Below are 21,107 nucleotides of genomic sequence, written 5' to 3' on the forward strand. Positions count from 1 at the left end.
CGATGCCGAGTGAATGCACAAAACAGTGCTAAACAGATAAGGTGCGCAAGATAGCGCGATACAATGCACTAACAAGTACAGGTGAAACGCGCAAGATAGCGCGATGGAATGCATGCAAAATGCAAGTAAGGTGCACAAAACAGCGCAATGCGCAAGAAAGCGCGAGTGATTTTGAAATGCACTAAACAGTGCGATACACTAAACAGCGCGATTGATTTGAAATGCACTAGACAGTGCGATACGCTAAACAGAGCGATTGAAATGCACTAAACAGTGCGATACGCTAAACAGCGCGATTGATTTGAAATGCACTAAACAGCGCGATACGCTAAACAGCGCGATTGATTTTGAAATGCACCAAACAGTGCGATACGCTAAACAGCGCGATTGATTTTGAAATGCACCAAACAGTGCGATACGCTAAACAGCGCGATTGATTTTGAAATGTACCAAACAGTGCGATACGCTAAACAGCGCGATTGATTTGAAATGCACTAGATAGTGCGATACGCTAAACAGCGCGATTGATTTTGAAATGCACTAAACAGTGCGATACGCTAAACAGCGCGATTGATTTTGAAATGCACTAAACAGTGCGATACGCTAAACAGCGCGATTGATTTTGAAATGCACTAGACAGTGCGATACGCTAAACAGCGCGATTGATTTTGAAATGCACTAGACAGTGCGATACGCTAAACAGCACGATTGAAATGCACTAAACAGTGCGATACGCTAAACAGCGCGATTGAAATGCACTAAACAGTGCGATACGCTAAACAGCGCGATTGATTTTGAGATGCACTAAACAGTGCGATACGCTAAACAGCGCGATTGATTTTGAGATGCACTAAACAGTGCGATACGCTAAACAGCGCGATTGATTTTGAAATGCACCAAACAGTGCGATACGCTAAACAGCGTGATTGAAATGCACTAAACAGTGCGATACGCTAAACAGCGCGATTGAAATGCACTAAACAGTGCGATACGCTAAACAGCGCGATTGAAATACACTAAACAGTGCGATATGCTAAACAGCGCGATTGAAATGAAATGCACTAAACAGTGCGATACGCTAAACAGCGCGATTGATTTGAAATGCACAAGACAGTGCGATACGCTAAACAGCGTGATTGATTTTGAAATGCACTAAACAGTGCGATACGCTAAACAGCGCGATTGAAATGAAATGCACAAAATAGTGCGAGTGAATGCATGTTCTATGCAAATGAGGTGCATTTTCTATGCAAGTATGGAAGAGTGCATTTTCTATGCAATATTGAAAGCAAGCATATTCTATGCATGAAACAAGGAAAGCATATTCTATGTGGAATCGAAAGCAAGCATATTCTATGCATGAATCATAACGATGTGCGGCACGCATGTCACAGAAGTGTATATGAAAGTGCACGTTCTACGTAGTAGAGGAGCATCAAATATGTACTCTGGTGCCTCTGATTTACCTCTCAGAGGACTTTGCAACACGCTCAGCTCAAAAAGGGCACACCCTGTTCATATTGGCGAGAGATAACATCTGCTGCTGCTGCTTTAATTGCCGTTCTGACTTGAAGCATGCTTAAGCTTGGAGTAGAGGCACACTCATTCTTCAGGACACTGGCAAGGCCTGAAGAGGTACATATGGGATGCAATCTCAGAATTTTCTGAAGGTGAAACACACTCAGATGCTCAAAATTTTCCCTATTTTCTTTTGCTTCGTAGTCCGGAACTTATATAGCTTCAGATAGGTCCTTGTTTTGCTGTTCTGACGTGACCTGGGCTGAACCCTGCGGTTTTATGAAAGAATGAATCTTGTTTTGCACAGATGTGGAGAACGGCACGGCACTCGGAGCGCAAAACAATTTTATTTTGAAATTGATAAATGCGCTCTTGACCAGGTATCGAGCCTACGACTGAACACAGCAAGACAACTCAACACGGAAATAAAAGGCACACAACCTAAACATCACTCAACAAAGGAAAAACAAATTCAAACAACCTAAACACATCGAGACATGCTCGGAACGACTCAAAGCAAGAGTCGAGACAGACAAAATAAAACACAAGACTCAAATGTGCACATGGAGCCTGTTTTCCCAGGTATTGTTTCCCACCCTTTCTCATTTGTGATTCTCACATCGCTCGGCCCTCAGGCTCTGTTTTTCTGAAAAAGCCCTTTTCTCACTTTTTCTCTCAACGCACATCTCTCTATTCTTTAATCTCTCATTTTTCATCCCTCCCCAGGGTGGTTGATGGATAAACAGCAAATTGTGGGCTCGTGCCCCTAGCATTCTGCTAGATTCTCTTTCTTCCGCTCACAGCTAGTGAGTTCCTCTCTCAGAGGGGTTGTGCTACAACAGGATGTGCAGCAAATCTTCAGCTAACATCGGTTAATGATGCTCTGCTGGGGAGTTTGGACGTGATCAGATGTGTCCAGACAAGAGAGTGGAGTATCTTGATCCATTCCGGTTTGTGCTTCGCACTTTGCTTGATACCTCGTTGCTTGGAGGATGTGAGAGCTTTCTACCCTTAGTTGTGCCCTTTTCTGGCAGGTAGAGTGTCCTTCTTGGAAAGTATGTTGACAACAGGAGGAAGACAGAACATCTGACTCAACTGTGCCCCTAGTTCATCATTTTGACCATTTTTTGTTTTAGTTTTCTCTTAAAAAATTTTTTTGACCAAAATGAGAGTTAGATTAACATGCTTGTTCAATTTTCTGATTTAAAATCATGCAAGTTAGGCTGTGAGCACTGAAAATTTTCCTCTTTTGGGTCCAAGAAATGGTCCAGTTTTGAAAATAGAATACTTTTCGAGAAGATTAGTCAACCTCGGTAAAAATTCTCAAAAACTATTTTTGCAAATGACCACTGCTCAACGAGCATGGAACCTACTCTCGAGATGCACAACCTCGGATCTGGACGAAAATTGCCCCCTTGCTCGAAGAGAGCTGCATGGCAACGGAAAGTTGCCCCTTGTCTGAACGGCGCCACGGCGCATTGAATGGCAACGGAAAGTTGCCCCTTGTTTGAACGGCGCCACGGCACATTGAATGGCAACGGAAAGTTGCCCCTTGTTTGAACGGCATCGCGGCGCGTTGGATGGCAACGGAAAGTTGCCCCTTGTTTGAACGGCGCCACGGCGCATTGAATGGCAACGGAAAGTTGCCCCTTGTTTGGATGGCACCGCAGCGCTTTGTAGGCAGTCCTCAGAGCGACGAACGCAACCAGACTCTCAGATACAGAGAAGACAAAGATGACCAAAACCATCGCATGGACACAATCGAATTTGAAGTGTTTTACGGCTGGACTTCAGAATGAAGTTGCCTACGTATCCCAAAGATGGGAATCAAGCCTTACGTAGTTCGAGGTTAAGGTACACTCGGGTATTAACCTCTCCTTTTTAGGCTCTAACTTTTGCCAAGGCGCCCGTAGCGGGTTTTCGACCTTGCGAGCTTTGTTCTTCTTTTCTTTTCAATTCTTTTCATTTCCTTCCACCCCTTTTTTTTTATTTTCTTTTTTGTTCTTTTCTTTGCATCTTTCTTTTTTTTTCTCTTTTTTCTTTTCTTTCTCTAACTTTTGCCTGGGCCGCCCTTCCGGGTTTTCGGCCCAGCGAGCCTCACAAAGGGTAAAAGTGTAACGAGTCCATGCCAAATGGCTTTGAGATCCTGAAGTCATCTGAATCTAGGAGAATGGCTGTTGTTCTAGCTTTGCAAGCTTCTTTTGATGACATCTGATCTTCTTGATCTGACTTTCTTGCCTCTTGTTCGAGGGCTGCTTTGAATCTGGCCACACAGGCCTCACGTCATAATTGACCGTTGAACCTTCTGAATTCAAGTTCAAGGTTTGGAAGCAAAGGGGTTGAGTCTCGAGGCTGAGAGCGATCCTAGGCTGCACAATCTCAAAAGCGATTCCACACAGGTCTTCGCAGGACCGCGCAAAACATTTTGTTTTTGAAAATTTTTAAGAAAGCGACAAATCGCTCGCGCTGAAGATAGTGTGAAACCAGTCTGGATCAAGCCAAGATCCTTCCCGGTACTCACGCTAACAAGCATGATTTCATTCATTAAGGGCTTAGCACGCCTCTCTTTCTCTCAATTGATCAAAGTTTTGCAAATCCCGAGGAATTCCTTCCTCTTTGTTTTCACCGCGGTGTTCAAAAAGTTTTAAAAAACTTAGGTCAATGCAATGATTTCGGGGTGCAGAAGAGTAGGCGAAAAGTACTGCTGTTTCATTCAAACTTTCTAGCACAACTGGCACAAAGCAGAAGCAAGCACAAAGCATGAAAAACCACTGCTGTTTCATTCAAATCTGTTGGTACAACTGGCTCCAAGGCAGAAACAGACTCACAAGGAAGCGAAAAGACAGACGCAAAACAAAATAATGATATCCGAGGTAACACCCCCGGAGTCATCCGACTTCTGTACAACAGGACTGACTCGATATAACAAGACAGACCCTTAATTAAAAAGACTGACTCAAAACAAAAAGACAGACTCAAAACAAAACCACAGAACTGACTCAACACCCAAGTCAGAAAGCACAAAAACTAGTATTCGCAAAATGTTCAAAACAGTGCGTGCCATCCACCATATCTGGAGTAAACTGAGCGCTGCCCGCAGGTGGTTCATCCCTCCAATCACATCACATTATCCCCCAAGTTCACTGATCGAGTGCCGATAGACTTTGCAGGACTTGGCGGGAGGATGACCCCATTGTCAAATAGATCCTGTACTTCATGGCGAAGACGGAAGCAGGCGTCGGTAGTATGGCCAGTTTGTTGATGGTACGCACATTACTGGGTTGTATCATGTGCAGCCGAAAGAGGGTTCGGGAGAGGCCGAGGCTCAAGGGGTTTGAGATGGCCTTGTCCAACAAGGATTTGGAGAGCTTTGGACAAACGCATATAGAGGGCATGGAAGACCCTCCGACCTCGGGGTTGGTACTTCAGGGCTTGTGGATTTTTACTGGGCCCACTAGCAAAGGGATTGGCAGGCGCTGACTGGGTTTGCTGATCTCTTCTGAGTGGATGATTAGAGCTAGTAGGATCGTCTCTGGTATGATGACCTTTCTCCCGGCTTGCCCCTTGATTCAAACTGCCCCTAAGTTGAGTAGCGAAAGTGTCGTCCACAGTTTTTGCAACAACTGCGAGCACTTGCTCTTTGTTCAGTCCCTCGGCTTTCCAAGCCTCAACAGCCAACAGAAGATGTTCATTGGGATCCATGTCCGCCCCTATCTTGTTCCTCCCACTCACCTCCACTCCGCCAAGGGATTGGCTTTCCTCAAATGCAGCCCGTCCCAACATCGGGGAGTCTCTTGGCATGAAGTTCCTGGTATGTGGTGTGGTCGATGATGGAGCCAATGTCCCGGAGGCCAGATCCGTCACGGTTTTTTGAAGATCTTTAATCATTCCCATCAACTCAGAAGTAGTGGGTTCACGGGTTTAAGATGGTTGAGGTTCGGGTGTACCCATCATGCATAAGTCCATGCTTTCTGGGATAAACACCTCAGGCTTGGGTAGATGGGTCGGGGTGATGTATATGCTGGGGTCAAAGGTGGATGGTAGTATGTGGATGTGATTGAGGTAGGCAGGAGATATTTGGTCATTGGGGTCTGAAGGTGGAGCTATCGTCCGGTTGTCGATGAGATTTTGGATCTCATGACAAAGGCGGTAGCAACGGTTGGTGCCATGATCGTGCTGCTGATGGTACACACAGTACTTGGCGGGGTTATGTCTGGCTGGGAGTGGGTTGGGAAGAGGTTGAGGATCGAGGGGTTTGAGATGCCCTTTTTCCATCAAGGCTTTTAGTGTGCTAGTCAGGCTCATATAGAGGGGTGAAAGTTCTACCCTGAGCTCGGGGTGGGCCAGCTGTTTGTAGGCTTGGTTTGGCAAAAAGGTCGGCTGTGGCGCCTGTATTGATTTCGGTGGGTTTGGGAATAGCGCTACTACCAGCGTTGGTACTCCCTGAAATCACCTTCCTTGTTTGTTCCCTTGTCCTGGGAATGATCCCGCTGTTGAACGCATTCTCGACTTAAACCCCCAGTTCATGCAAACTTTTGAAAGCGAATAGTGGAGCGACTATCAACTTTTGCAACATATCATGCTCGAGGTTTCGGACCATCATCTGCACTTGATCCTTTTCAGAAGGGCGACGATCTGTCATTTGTGCTGCCTTTGCTCTCCACCTTGCAACGAATTCCACAAAAGGCTCTGTTGGGTTCTGGCGGATTGCTTCAAGCTCCTGGATGGTCATTTCAACTTAGGTATTGTAAGAATACTGATCAACAAAGGCCTCAGCCAATTCTTCCCAGTTTTGCTTCACTGTATCCTCCAATTTGGCATACCAAGTGGCTACCACACCCGACAAGGTTCTTCCATACAGAGAGAGTTTTTGTGGCCTAGTCAGACCCATCGGCTTCAGGACATCTAAGAAAAGTCGGATATGCCATTGGATCTCCAGACCCGTCGAAACGGTCGATATATGGCATTTTGAATCCGTCTGGGAGCCGGATGGCAGCCTCGACGCGCCCATCCTCAATGCCAGGAATGGAGTTAAGGCCCTGTGCCCTTTTGAATTGCTTCTCAAGGTTTGCAATTTTCACTGCAGTCGGATTGAACTCATCAACATGAAAGGGTTGAGTTCTTTCATTAGGCTGCACTAGGGGTTTGAGCACCTGAGCTTGAGCCAACCCTTCTCGAGGATTCAGACACTGCAAATCTTCAACTAGCGGAATTGGGTCAAAGTTCGGCTGGGGTCCCAAAGCTGGATGTGAGGCAGATGCCCCAGATGGGCGCTGCGTTTCAATACTGGTCTCAGCCTGCATAACAGTTCCCTGATTTAGCGCTGCTGTCACGGCCGCAAATTCTTCCAAACCTTGTGCCATCACGGTCTGCTGAGTCTGAACAAAGGTGATGTGACTGGCGACTGACGGATTAGATGAACAGATGAGCCCTGACCGGCTTTTCTTTACCTTGCCTCAACGAAAGAACACTGGTTGCCCTTGAATTGAATTTCTGACCTAACAAAGTCTATCGGTACTAGTCCAATGTACCCGGGGGATATCGAAGCCTTCTGAAGCTATGGTTCCAAGACTACCTAGCAAAAGAGAAAACAGACAGCACCTCAGCCTGATTTCACGATAACCCACATGAGCAAAGCTGAGTGAGTGTACTCTCTACTGAATTCTGCCCCAAAATCTGAGTCTGATACCCACAGGTAAAGCTGACTCCCAAATACTGATAGTAATGCCCGCAGGCCTGATGCCCAAATTCGCAAACTGGTGCCCGCAGGCCTGATGCCCAAACTCATACACTGATACATGCATTCCTGTAGAGACGCACTCTAAAGCACATAACAGATAAGTGAGAGCCAAAACACCCCTATGTTGGGGTAGGGTTTTCCTGTCCTATTTTGTCAGGAACTAGGGTTTCACTACGCACGCAGCGGTTTCAAACAACCTATAAACGGGTAAGCAACCTGTCCTAGTTTGGAATGGTCACTATGGATCCGAATATGCACTAGGTCGAATGGTCAAAGAGGGTGCCCTGGTAAAACCGGGGTTTGTGTTCCCATACTGGCAGAGCCCACAACCGGTCAGCCTTATGGTCATGCCTTGACAAGACAAGCCTCCGGCAAACCGTTCAGGAATAGCAGATGGCAAACACGGTGTCCTAGGTGCACCAATGCAAATGCAATGCAAAGAAACACACAAGTGTAGTAAAAAAACAGATATCACGAGTTCGAGTCAAGTTCTCTAAATCCCCAGCAGAGTCGCCAGAAACTGTAGACGTCCCCGAACGCTCCCGGGAGGAACGAGCTCCCGTTCCGTTCATTTTAGGGTCACTACAGCTCAGGACTCTCAAATTTGTCACGGTTCTAAGTCTGAACCAAAGAGTCCAAATCCGGCAAATCATTTTGAGAAAAAAAAAAAACAAAATATTTTTTTAATGGGAAATTTAGGAAACCCTGACTCGGTGCCAAAGGCCACGTGTCCATCATCACCAAAGTTGCCTCGGCTCGGGAACTTGGGTACGATTGGGGAAGGTCACTTCGTGAGCACCCCCGCTCGCCCGATTAAAGATCGGCCTCTACTAACCATGATATCTATTTTTGAAAACTTTGTATGTCCTTATTCCGGTTATTAGCCTAGGTTACTATATGATGCGCACAGCATATAAGTATAGACTGGGTCGCCCGAATTGGAACAAAACATTTCATGCTTGTTCATTTGAAAGATGGTTTGCTACTCGCAAGTAGGCTTAAAATGCAGATTTTGCCACCCTCGGGTGGGCTTAGAAAATATGGTTTTGCCACTATCTAGTGGGCTTAAAACAAACATTTGATGATTTGTTCCAATCCAAGTAACCTGACCATCACCCACAGGCATTCAGGCAGTTATATCACATAAGCAAATAGCCTCATGGTAAGCATGCTATTCATGGCAGTCACTCACACGCATGCAAGGATGCTAAAGCATAAAACTTACCGAGTACTCCAAGCTAAAACATAAACTACATTAGAAATCATGCATGATCCTAAGTATACAGAAATGCCTAATGCAACACATGCAAAATGCAACTATAGCAGGCTCGGCTATTCTAAACATGGCATATGGAATGCTACAACTAACATGTATTCAACTTGGAATTGAAAATACAATGCAGTTAGTATGATGCGCCGAGCCCGGTGCATGCAAAACAGATGAATGATGCAAACATGCTGTCATACTGTATGCTAATTGAAATATGCCCTAATCTAACCATCATAAGCGGATAAATAAAAGGGAAGAAAGACGTGGGGTTGTGTCACGACCCAAACCCGGCCCTATGGGTTTAGCACCGTAACCGGCCAGTAATCCGAGATTACCGAAGGCCTGCAGAACAGTAGTACAGTAAAACAGAGTACAGGGCCTGGCAGAAGCCAATACAGTAAATAAACAATGCCCAATGAGCTGTGACAATCTGTATGCACAAAGACTTTTCATACATTCATACATAAACGGTACAGAACAGTATGCACAATATTTACAATCATTCGGACTAGGGACTAAATCCCTGCATAACAGTACGGTAAACATTCAGTCTATACAGAACGGTAAGACAGTTCAGAGGGGGGGGAAATTGTAAAACACCCCTAAGCCTTAACATGATCGGCTCGGAACCTTGCAGTGAGGCACAAAGGCTGGCTTGACAAAACTGGAGTAACCCTGACGCTCCTAGCCGCGGTCTGGTGCCTGTACACCTACATATATATATGAGCAGTGAGCTAAAGCCCAGTGAATAACATAGTGCGTAAAGAGGTTAAGAATGAATGTCCTTACAGTATGAAAACAGTTCATTTCAATCAGTCTTTCGGTTGTTCAGTACAGTAATCAGTCATATGTGGTACATCCGCTAGCATAACAGTAAACAGTAGGTCTAGAAGACCGAACAGTAATGATGGCCATCAGTCAGTAAACAATAGTGGTTCCAACAAGGGAACCGACAGAGAAGTCTGTCACAGTAACAGTAAACAGTAGGTGCTAAGGATGCCACAATACAGTTCAGAATATAGGACATACATTCATTCAGTTAACAGTAATCAGTTCAGAAAACGGTACAGTTCAGTTATTCAGAAGATAATCATTTGTGAACATATCTTTACACAATCGTTACTCACAGAGTTCGGGCTACAGTATGCTAGAGCGCGTCTCCCCAGTTGCCAACCCTACACAGTTCACAGGTTGAACACACACTAAGCTACACAGTTGGGAAATATCATAACTTAATCCCTAATGTCTCGGTGTGTTCTACATCTATATCCTCAACAAGATGCCTTAAACTAGGCCTAAGAATGCCTAGAATGGGATGAGGATGCAAAGATGCACTTAGAAAACATTTTCAGAAATTTCAGTGAAACAGGGTCCCGCTCGAGCGCAGGTTTCCCCGCTCGAGCGTACAGGCAAACAAAGGTACACGCTCGAGCGTAAACTTTCCCGCTCGAGCGTACTGTAAAAGTACTGGATGGCTGAAATCTCCGCTCGAGCGCCCAGTACTCCGCTCGAGCGGACTACAAGACAGTGCAAAGAGATGCTGGAAGCTCGATTTTCCCGCTCGAGCGGACGACTGAAATCTGGAAATCCCAGATTCGAGCTCTAGGTTCAAAACCAAGCTTCTAAAGCATCAAAACCGATCCTCTTGGGCCCATTTTCTGGAAAACTCTTTTAAACACATAGAATAACATATTTCAAAACTCAATTTAGGAAATCAAAGCCCAAGGGTGTTTAATTCAAACCCAATTTCCAACCATTCTTCAAGAACAACATTCAAACATGTCATGCATGAGTTTTAAACCAAATTAAAGCTCCAAAGCTCGTTCAAATGAGCTCATTTCTTTTCAAAACCAGGTGAAAACATGGTCTATAACAACAATATGAGCATGCATGTACTAATGTCCATGTAATCAACCTCAAAATGCAACAATACTAACATGCATGCAAAGATTGAGCTTCAACTCAACAACAATGAACCAAAACATGACTTAGTTTTAGAATGAAGCATGAACATGCATGAACAAGATGAACAAGAGGGTAATCACTCTACCTTAGGTCTCCAATGCAAGACTAGGAGGTCAATTTAGCAATCTACACTTTAATTACCAAGCAAATCTTCAAGTTTCCAAGGAATTCAAGGTGAATTCACTCTAACTCCCTACCTCCCTCTCTCTAGTCGGTGGTGTGCTCAAAATGAGCTGATGAAATGTGTATGTGTGAGTGTAATGAAAAGTCAAAGATGGTCCAAGTAGTGGGCCACTTAAGTGGCATTTGTGTAATTAAGCCTAACTCTTTAATTAGCTTATTTTAATATAATTTAATCATACCTAATCAGTTTTCAGGTAAGTATACCATAAAATCACATTAATTATGGGGATCACGAAACATTAATCAATTTTGGATTCGGCCGCCGATAAGGCCTTCAATTAACAGTTTAAACACTAAAACACGAACAAATCAAGTAAACAATCAACAGATAGAATGCAATTCAAACGTACACACTCAGTCAATTCAGTTCCAGTTTTCAGTCAGTCAGTTCAGTACTTTATTAAGTTCAATTATCAGTCATAATCAGTCTCGGTTAACAGTAATTAGTAGTTAATCAGTCATTAATCGGTAAACAGTATGAGGGTTGTTACAGGTTGGAAGACATACATCCCACTCACGCACACTTATTACAGTTGCACCCTCGCGCAGAGGGTCCGAATAAATAATACAGTCCCAAATGAAAGAATAATACAGTCCAAATATTACAGTCCAAATAATATACAAATTCCTAATTAATTAATCAAATTAACTAAGAAAGCTGTAAAACTGGCGTGCAAGCCAGGGACTGCCTTGCTTCTGATGAATGATGCATGTCTGGGCTGCCTTGCGCGGAAATCCACCGGGATGCCCCAATTAGCCTCTGTTTACACCTTTTCTTGAAATGCGCGCCAAACTCTAAAAAGTTGCTGATTCTTCATTTGCTGCAACAGAGAGCAGAAAAGGGGCATAGCAATGTATTTTCACAAATATATGCATGCCTCGATCCTCGTGCCACCAATCACGCATCTCGATACATGATGGCAGAGGGGTCGAAATGTGCAGCTCAATATAGAATGAATGCACGTGTAAACACAACAAGAACCTAACTCCATCATGGGTAATCCGGAGTGTCGGTGACTGGGAATTGAGACACGTTCCGTCACTCGGGGTACGAAATGCACCTCGTTTCCCGTGCTCGGGCTAACTTCTATCCCGAACACGATGCAATATGCATGATATGCATGAATGCAACTAAGATACAGCCCAGCATACTCAATGCTATGAAAATGAGATGCCTCGAAATGCGTGCACACGGGCATGCAAACCGAGGAAATGTATGAATGCGATCTAGGACACAACCTAATATGCACTATGCTGTGAAAATAAGATGTCTCGAAATGCGTGCACACGGGCACGCAAACCGAAAAAATGACATACGCAATGTAAATGACATGGAAATGTAATATGGGCTTACACTAACATGAGAGAGCCTCAGCCACACTCACATAAGAGGCCGATGGATGAAAATGAAGTGCCTCGAAATGCGTGCACACGGGCACGCAAACCGAGGCAATGGCATATGCAATGCAATATGGCTAAAATGGCATATAGAATGCAACATGGACTTATACTAACATGAGAGAGCCTCAGCCGCACTCACATAAGAGGCCGATGAATGAAAATGAAGTGCCTCGAAATGCGTGCATACGGGTACGTAAACCGAGGCAATGGCATACGCAATGCAATATGACTAAAACGGCATATAGAATGCAACATGGACTTATACTAACATGAGAGAGCCTCAGCCGCACTCACATAAGAGGCTGATAGATGAAAATGAAGTGCCTCGAAATGCGTGCACACGGGCACGCAAACCGAGGCAATGGCATACGCAATGCAATATGGCTAAAATGACATATAAAATGTAACATGGACTTATAGTAACATGAGAGAGCCTCAGCCGCACTCACATAAGAGGCCGATGGATGAAAATGAAGTGCCTCGAAATGCGTGCACACGGGCACGCAAACCGAGGCAATGGCATATGCAATGCAATATGGCTAAAATGGCATATGCAATTATGCTAATGGAATTTCAGCACCGAAATGTGGGGGAAAACAGCCCCGAAATGGGGCGAAAGTACACCCGATGCATGGAATCTCTCCCGAAATGCAAAATTAGGCACATAGAATGAACTACAGCTATACAAAGCATGCATAATTGGTACATGGAATGAAAAGACAGAAGCAAGGCAGCCCCAAAATAAGCATATTTCCAGTTCAAAGCATGGCCAAACAGCAAGGGCAACAATGGCATACAAAAATGGCCCTAAACATGAGATTATGAAGCAACTCATAGCTGCTGACCTCAAACAGGTTAGGCCCCTTCAACAACATTGAAGAGGAGCCAAAAATAAGTCACTTTACAGAACTATAAAAACGCCAAAAACAAACATAGATATGGCTAAGCTCTTATGCAAGAAAAAGGGCCAAAAGGTGGCCAAAGAGGCAAGTGGTATATGCACAGCCCAAACTGAAAAATTCCCTTCTACAACATTGAAGAGGGACCAAAAATAAGCATATTTACAGAACTGTAAAATCCCCAAAACAGTATACAAACATGCTAGAAATGCAATGCAAAATGAGGCTCAAAAGAGGCTATAACATGAAGTATACAAAGCATTCACCAAACAAGCAAAGACCCTTAATAAAACATGTTAATAAGGTCAAAATAAGGCCACTTTCAGTTCTGAAAATCGTCCAAAAATGGAAGCATAATGGGCTGCCAAAGCATGCAAGAATGGGGGCCAAAAGAGAGGTATAACACAAGGTGTATAAAATATGCCTCAAACAGTGATGAGTCCTTCTTCAATATTGAAAAGGGGCTCAAAATAAGCCTATTTTTAGTTCTGTAAAACGCCCAAAAATGGAAGCACACTAGGCTAATAAATCATGCAAGAAAATTGACATACAAGGGGATATTGAAGCAAGTGCAATATGGGGGCCTCAAACAGGGTTGAGCCCTTAATGAAACAAGAAAATAAGCTCAAAAAAATGACCTTTTCAATTTTTGTCGGAGCTCAAATCAGTAAGCATGTTGGCTAAGAAATTGGTGCAAAAATGAGCTAGAAAAGAGGGAAAGTGGACTTACCCTTGAGGGCCAATGCTTTTGTTGCTTCTTGGACCAACTTTGATGACTCTAAGCTGCTGGAATTCCTCCCCTTGCTGCTGGAATGGAGTGGTGATGGTAGAGCTTGAAGATGATGAAGGAATGGAGCCCAAAACTTGAAGGAAATGGAGTGATATGTATGTATATGCTCCAACCAATCCTTCTAACCCTCTTTCTTGAGTTGGGAGGCCAGCAATATATGTAAGAGAGGGAGAGAAGAGTCTAGGCAAAAGTGGAGCCAAAATGAAGCTTTTTGTTCCCCCACAAAATATCCCCCGGATATAGATATTTTCTGGGGGAAACAGCTGTACAGCTGTAAAGTGTGCAATGTGAGGATCATGGCCGGCCAGGTATTTTTGTTGCAGGTGGCCGGCCGGCCACCCCCCCTAGCCGGCTGGCTAGGGGTCAAAAGGGTCAAGAATAATTAGTGGCCGGCCACCATAAAAAGGTGGCTTCCTAGGTCTCCTCATCACAACTCTGTGGTTCGAATTTGGAAACTCTAAAACAGGAGAGAGAACAAGCCAATTCTAGGAAGGGTTCAAAAGGGTCAAATGGAAATAGTGGCCGGCCATGAATTTTTAGGGTCCTCCCATGTGTGTACAACACAAATATGTGGTTCGAGGTTGAAGAAAGTGGTCCCAAGGTGTTCAACATTGGCTCGGAAGCGAGAAAAACGGGTGTCGGAGGGCGAAAATGGAATATAACTGGTTGCCAAGATAATTGCTGGCCTCCCACCCTCCAGTGACCTTCCTGGTGATAAGACAGAGGTGCCTGCCAAAAATAAACGAAAATCGATGCAAAACGAATGCTCGGGGGCCAAAACACGCAGTTTGGGGCCCCGAAAATGAGCTGTTAAGCACCAAAAGTGGCGTTCGGCTACGAAGTGGGTTTCTCAGACCCCAGTGTCCCTCAAAAGGGAGCAAATAAGATGTATGCCAAAATTCAGAGCGAATGGAGACGGTTAAGCGGTTCCGAACCGAAGCACACGGCCAACGGTCCCGAAAAACCGGAAACCGGGCTCCGAAATGGGCAAAATGGCCTACGGCCACCAAATGTAGCCTACGGCCACTGAGAGACGGTCTACGGAACCTCTCCCTCCCCTCAGGAAAAGAAACAGAGAAAATCGAGTCTGGTTCGCAAACCGAGGCAAGGCACGAAAGAGGGTTCGGAAATCCGGAGGCAGGGCTCACGGCCGCGACTCTGAGACTTCTGAACGAGCACGATATGCAACGTCACTGAGCGCTCAATCGGTGATGTCTGAGTCTTAAGGTCGGCCAAAAATGGGGTCTCTACAAATAGTATGGTAGAATTGTTGAAATTTAATTTAAAATTTTAATGAGTTTTAAATTGTATTCAAACTTGAATTGTTTATTTTTTCAAGTTGATCTTAAATATATTTTAATTGAACTGAGGAAGAATAGATTGATTTTATAATGCATATAAATTTATCTAACCAAATAAGTTATATTCAAATTTGATTTAGAGTTTAATCAGCTTTATATTATATTCAAATTTGACTTATTTATATATCTTAAACCATTTTTTAACAAACCAAATATGCACTTGAATAACTAGAGTTGTTTTACAATCCTAAACTATGTAAGAGTTCACCCCTCCAAAAATTGTCTAGTCTTCCCATAACATCATATGATTGTGTGTTTAATCAATAGTAGTTTGTGATTTATTATTTTAATTTTTTAGGTCATGTAGGTAACCTCTTGCTATTGGTTGATACATTGCCACCACGAAATTCCGAAAACCTAATTACTCCCACCTGAGCTGCAAATGAAATGAATAAACTCGTTTAAGCTCAACTTATTCTAAACAACAATTTCAAGCTTGATTTTTAAAATCATTTAGTTGGAGGCAAGGTCAAGTAGACCTAAGCTCGACTTGATAATGCCCGTAAATACAAAAAAAATATAAATTAATATTTATTTTTTTATAATATATAAAATCTATTTTATTTCTGCATTTATATATTTGGTAATTGTTTAAATTTATATACTTAATTGATGAAATTTATTAATAATATAGTCTCTATTTTGTTCATAATGTATATTAATTTAATTTTTTTTTTTTTTTCCCTTTTGAACTTGCTCAAGTTCAAACTCAACTCAATTTTGTAATTGAATTGATTTCAATTACAAAATCAATTTTTTAAGTTTGAAGGCCTATTTTGGAAAGTAAAAAAAAAAGTTTATTTTTTTTTTAATTTTTAAACGTGCAAAAAAAGGAAAGATAATGTGATATAAATAAACTAATAAGCTAATAAATTGATTTTTTTTTTCCTAATAGATCATTCAAAAAAAAAAAATGAAGTCTTGATCAATAATTTTTTTAAAAAACTAAATCCAAGTTAATTAGAATAAAATTTAAAGCTCAAATAATTTTAAATTTATTTTTGTTATTTTATTTAATTATTTCAAAATTAAAGTTGTATTTTTAAAATATGACGTTTAATTAATTTATTACAATTTATTTTTTGAAGTCAAATAAATTTTAAAAAGTACTTAAATTTAGGATAAATTACAAACACACCCTTGAAGTTTATTTAAATTACAAATTATCACTATGATTTTAGAAATTACATTATGCCCCCTATGATTTCTAATTTCATAACAAATAGATCATTTCATTAATAAATCATCAAGTTAATTAACAATTTTTAATAATGTTAAAATTTTATTTCAATTAATAATTCAGATAATTTTATTATTATATAAGTGAATAGTTAAAATTTTTATTTTTTTAATTAATTTTGTTAAATAAAAATTTTGACATTAAAATATTTATAATTTTTTAAATTACGAAAATAATTCGTATTTTAAATAAATTTCGGATAAAAATATATTTGTAATTTAGTCTTAAATTTAAGTTGAATTTAAAAATTAATTAATCTGGTAGTCTCTCTGATGCACATGGAACACAGCTGTAAGCCGCAAGACACCTCTAGGCTTTTGTACTAGTACTACCCACTCCACCACCTTTAATCACGCACAAACCGACAAAACCACCTCTTGCAGAAAAACAAAACTCTTGTACTCAAATTTATTAGTACTTTATTTTTTTTTAATACTATCACAGTCACACTCGCATGTGATCTCTGTGACAATAACAATCAGCTTGTGGGTTGTTATTTTCAGAAAATTTTATTTTTTATTTTTTAATGTTATTAATGATAATTTTTAAACATATTTAATATAAATATACTTAAAAATAAAAAATATTTATAAAAAAATATATAAATACCAAAAAATATTTAAAAAATAAAGAAATTTAGGCCAAGTTTGGGAAGATCCAAAAAAGCCAAAAAGCCAAAAAATTACTCAAAAAGTTAAAAAGTTAACACTATTCACCAAAAGTCAACAATTACGGCTGCACAACTCCCAATTCAAATTTTTCCCTACAAATTAATTTTTACAATTTTTTATTACACATTTTTCAATAAAAAGTCAAAAAGTTAACCCAAACATCCATATTTTCAACCTCAATTTTTTAGTCCAAAAAGACAAAAAGTGCACTTTTTTAGTCTTCCCAAACTTGGCCTTAGTATATTTTTTATATTTTTATATATTTATTAAAGTTTTAAAATATTTTTTAACAAATATTTTACTATCACTGATAATACATGCACCAATTAGTGTACACACTAGTATACCAACTAGTGTTATGATATTATTATTTACGACATTTATTATACAAGTTACAAATATTCAAAATTATACAAATGATGTCACATCATCTGTTAATACATTAGTATCGTTAATTGGTACATAGAAAATATTATATTCTTTTACTATTTAGATAAATCTAAATAAATTGAATTTAAAAAATTTTAAAAAAAATTACTTAAAATTTAAAAAATATTCACTAAAAATAAAAAAATATAAAAAATAAAAAATTTAATTTTTAAAAAACTAAATTCAGAAAATTAAAATTAAATACACTGAAAATGTGATTAGTTTTAAGTTGATAACGTTGTGTTTTGGAGAAAAAAAAATAGATAAAATAAAATTATATTTTATTTATATTTTACTCATAATAAATTCTTTCCGATAGAAGTTTGTGAAAATATAATTTAATAAGGATTTTTTTTAAAAACTCTTACTGATAAGAGATATTTTGTTTAATAATTTTTATTAATCAAAATCTTCCGTCTAATAATCCTTATTGTTCAGAGCTGTTTTTAATCATTTTTATTGATCAAATATCTTAACTGTGTGATTTAGGCATCGTTTGAGATGCGCACTTTTTTTTTTGTTATTATACTCGGGAGTTAAAAAACCTAATTTAAAAAGGATTTTTAATTTTTTTTTTAATTTTTTTTGAGAGAAAGAATATAATATTAAATTGAAAATCTTATTTTATTTTTTGAGACTATTTTAACAAAAAAAAAAAAAAAAAAAAAAAGCCACAAAACCCACATAGGCTTAGTTCAACTTTTAACTGCACACCAACTAATTCCATAAAAAATAAAACAAAACAAAATAAAATGCATTCAAAGAGAAAAGCCATGAGATTATAAGAAAGAAATCGTAGCAAAAGAATTCATAATCAGAATCAACAATACAATACAAATAATCAAATCAAGTGTAAATCAGACAAATGTAATCATAATAATAATAATAATAACATCAAACACCACCGCAATGAAATAAAAAAGAAAATTAAAATTAAAATTAAAATCTAAAAAATAAATCCTAAAGAATCTTCATCTCGATCAAAATGAAGAAAACAAACTCCAGATATCAGATCTAAAGCAACAATGTTGCTGCGGCGAAGAATACAACGGCGGCGGATCCGGTAACGGCGACTCTGTTAACAGCGGCGCCGCTCTTAGGAGTGGCCGAGGGAGACTGACTGGGAGTGGCCGAGGGAGACTGAACGGGAGTGGAGGCGATCGACGACGTGGTGGGAGTCGAGGCCGGGGCGGTGGGAGGAGCAGGTGGAGAGGACATAGGAGAGGAGGTCGGTGGCTTCACGGACGGTGTCGGAGCCACCGATGGAGTCTCGGCGGCCTTCGGCGGCGACGCCATCGGAGATTTCGTCGGTGAAGCTGCCGGAGCCTGAGCGATGGCAGATCCAGCCACCAAAGCGAACATCAAAACCACCACTACGCTCGAGTAAGCCATTGGAGTTGATTTTCTCTCTCTAGAAACACTACAAAAACAGGGAGTTTCAGAGAGAGAAAGCTAGAGATATAGAGAGAGAGAGAGAGAGAGAGAGAGAGAGCTAGAGTAGAGAGAGAGAGAGAAACAGATTCGCTTTAGAGAGAGAGAGGGGCAATGGAGTTTGAAGTTACAGAGAAACGCAGTTTATATAGAAGACGAAGAGAGAGTGGTTTTTGAGGACAACTAATTTGAAAACAAAAATGATTGGTGGCCCTAAAAAATTTGCCCCTAATGCCCCTAATTTCTAATTTTGGAAACTTTTTTTTTTTCTTTCTTTTTTTTTTTTTTTTTTTTACCTTAAACGGAATTTCGGGGCATTCGAGCCCCGAAACGTCGGGCCCTCAATCACTGCGCATTTGAAAATAATTTAATTTCGCGCTGTCTGACTAATCATTGATTGACAACTCAGCAACAGTGAACCCTTCAAAGAACATGGACTTTTCTTTCCGTGTCATAAAATCATGACCGTTCATCTCCCCCATTTTAAGGTGGGATTTGATTGAAAATCGACGGCCGAGGTTAAGTTCTGGGTCGAACGTTGATTGATGGGATACTAAGATTCTGGAGACCGTTGGATCATTAATTAATAACAAAAATTCCAGGGTACCGTTTTGATTTGCACGTTCTAGGAACATTATTTTAAGTTGCTTTGTGCGTGGGGGGGACCAACTCTTTCATTGAATGGCTCCCAACGGGCAAATTTACAGATTATATTATCAATTTTTGAGTGGGATTAGTTAAGAAATGATATTTGTATTTTATATTTAAATTATGAGTAGTGATTGGTTACTCGAATTTAAGCCTCTTCAATCCTCTCGAAATTCAAAAACGACGTTTTTTTCGTTATTTTTTATTTTTTATTTTTTTCAGAAGAAAAAGAGGAGGAGGAGGAGGAGGAGAAGGAGGAGGAGAACTGGACTGGAGGGGTCAACAAAATCGGACTGGAGGGGGAGGCGGAACGGAGGCTGAGGCAGAGGCAGAGGCTGCTAGGCAAAGACGGAGACGACGGCGGGGCTGCGACGAACTGCGACGAGGCAATGATGGGGCGATGATCGGGCGGAGGCGACGGCGGGCGGAGGGGCTGCCATCTCTTCCCCTCTCTTCCTCCTCTTCCCATCTCTTCTCTTCTATCTAATTCGGGGGATTCGGGGGCTCAAATTCGAGAAAAAAAACATTTTCCTTAAATTATTTACATTTTAATTTTTAGTTTTGAGCAGTGATTTTAAATTTATAACTTCTTAAATAGAATGTATAAGAGATTAAAGATATGAATTTTAGTAACAATTGTGTATGTCGAGTATAAAAATTATATATTTGACAAATAATGCGCATTTAAACCCAACTAAGCCCACTAGATTACACAAGTTCAAACATTGATTAGTCTGTTTGCCAATCAAGTGATACACTGAATAAGTGATATCGACAAAATTGACAAACATCGATACTAAGTACTAGAGTAGGCCCAGGCTATCCTTTTCTGGAGGCGTAGTAGGAACTTGGGTCCTGACATTGTGATGATAATGACGAATAGGTCAAATAACGTAGAAAATATCTATATCAAGACTCTATAAATAGAAGGTACATGGAAGGAAAATGTATGCACTATCATCCAACTTGACTCAATTTCTGAAATATTTAACTCATCTTCTCTCATCCAAAATCTGATTTAATCGTTAGAGTGTTAATTCTGACACCCTTAACTAGAGTATTTCTTGTTTCAGGTATCAGAGCGAGGATCAAACAAGAGTCTGTTTGGGATGAAAAAAAATATTATAGAACCATTTCTCACAAGTTCCCTTTAAACACTAGTTAAGAGATTTAAAATATTTGTGCATAATAGATGAGAGTGTGTATAATAAAAAAAAAATGTAAAATTATTTTAAAGTTGGTTAACCAAATCCAAAAAAACACAGTGCAAGTATAATTGCCTTGTTAATTTTGTTATCACTTTTCTCAATTTTGTAGTGGTATGTGTTCAGATGTTGAAAACATTGGCCTCATTTCACAGTTTTTTTTTTTAAAAAAAAAAAAAAAATCTAAAACATACAAATATAATATAAAAAATCTAAAAATAATTTACCATTGTCAAATGCAGTGTTGTCGACACGGAGGTTGTGTTTATTCAAATTGTGCATTCAATTTTATTTTTTATTTTTTTTTAAGTTACTTAATTCTTTTGGGATAATTGTATTTTACATTTTTCTTTAGA

General features: G+C 40.2%; 1 protein-coding gene across 1 annotated transcript; it reads right to left on the reverse strand.

The window, feature by feature from the left end:
* Positions 1 to 18,246: 18,246 nt before the first annotated feature.
* AGP5 (arabinogalactan protein 5) lies at positions 18,247 to 19,019 on the reverse strand. The gene has a single exon (XM_028216253.2). It carries the CDS (start codon positions 18,857 to 18,859, stop codon positions 18,482 to 18,484), a length of 378 nt encoding a protein of 125 aa, XP_028072054.2. The 5' UTR covers positions 18,860 to 19,019; the 3' UTR covers positions 18,247 to 18,481.
* Between the last annotated feature and the right edge of the window lie 2,088 nt (positions 19,020 to 21,107).

Source organism: Camellia sinensis, chromosome 6 (genome assembly GCF_055761805.1).
Source record: "Camellia sinensis isolate YWXY chromosome 6, ASM5576180v1, whole genome shotgun sequence".
Lineage (NCBI taxonomy): Eukaryota > Viridiplantae > Streptophyta > Magnoliopsida > Ericales > Theaceae > Camellia > Camellia sinensis.

What these genes read in the sequence shown, in the direction of transcription:
- AGP5 (XM_028216253.2), bottom strand. Translation starts at nt 18,859, where the DNA reads ATGGCTTACTCGAGCGTAGTGGTGGTTTTGATGTTCGCTTTGGTGGCT.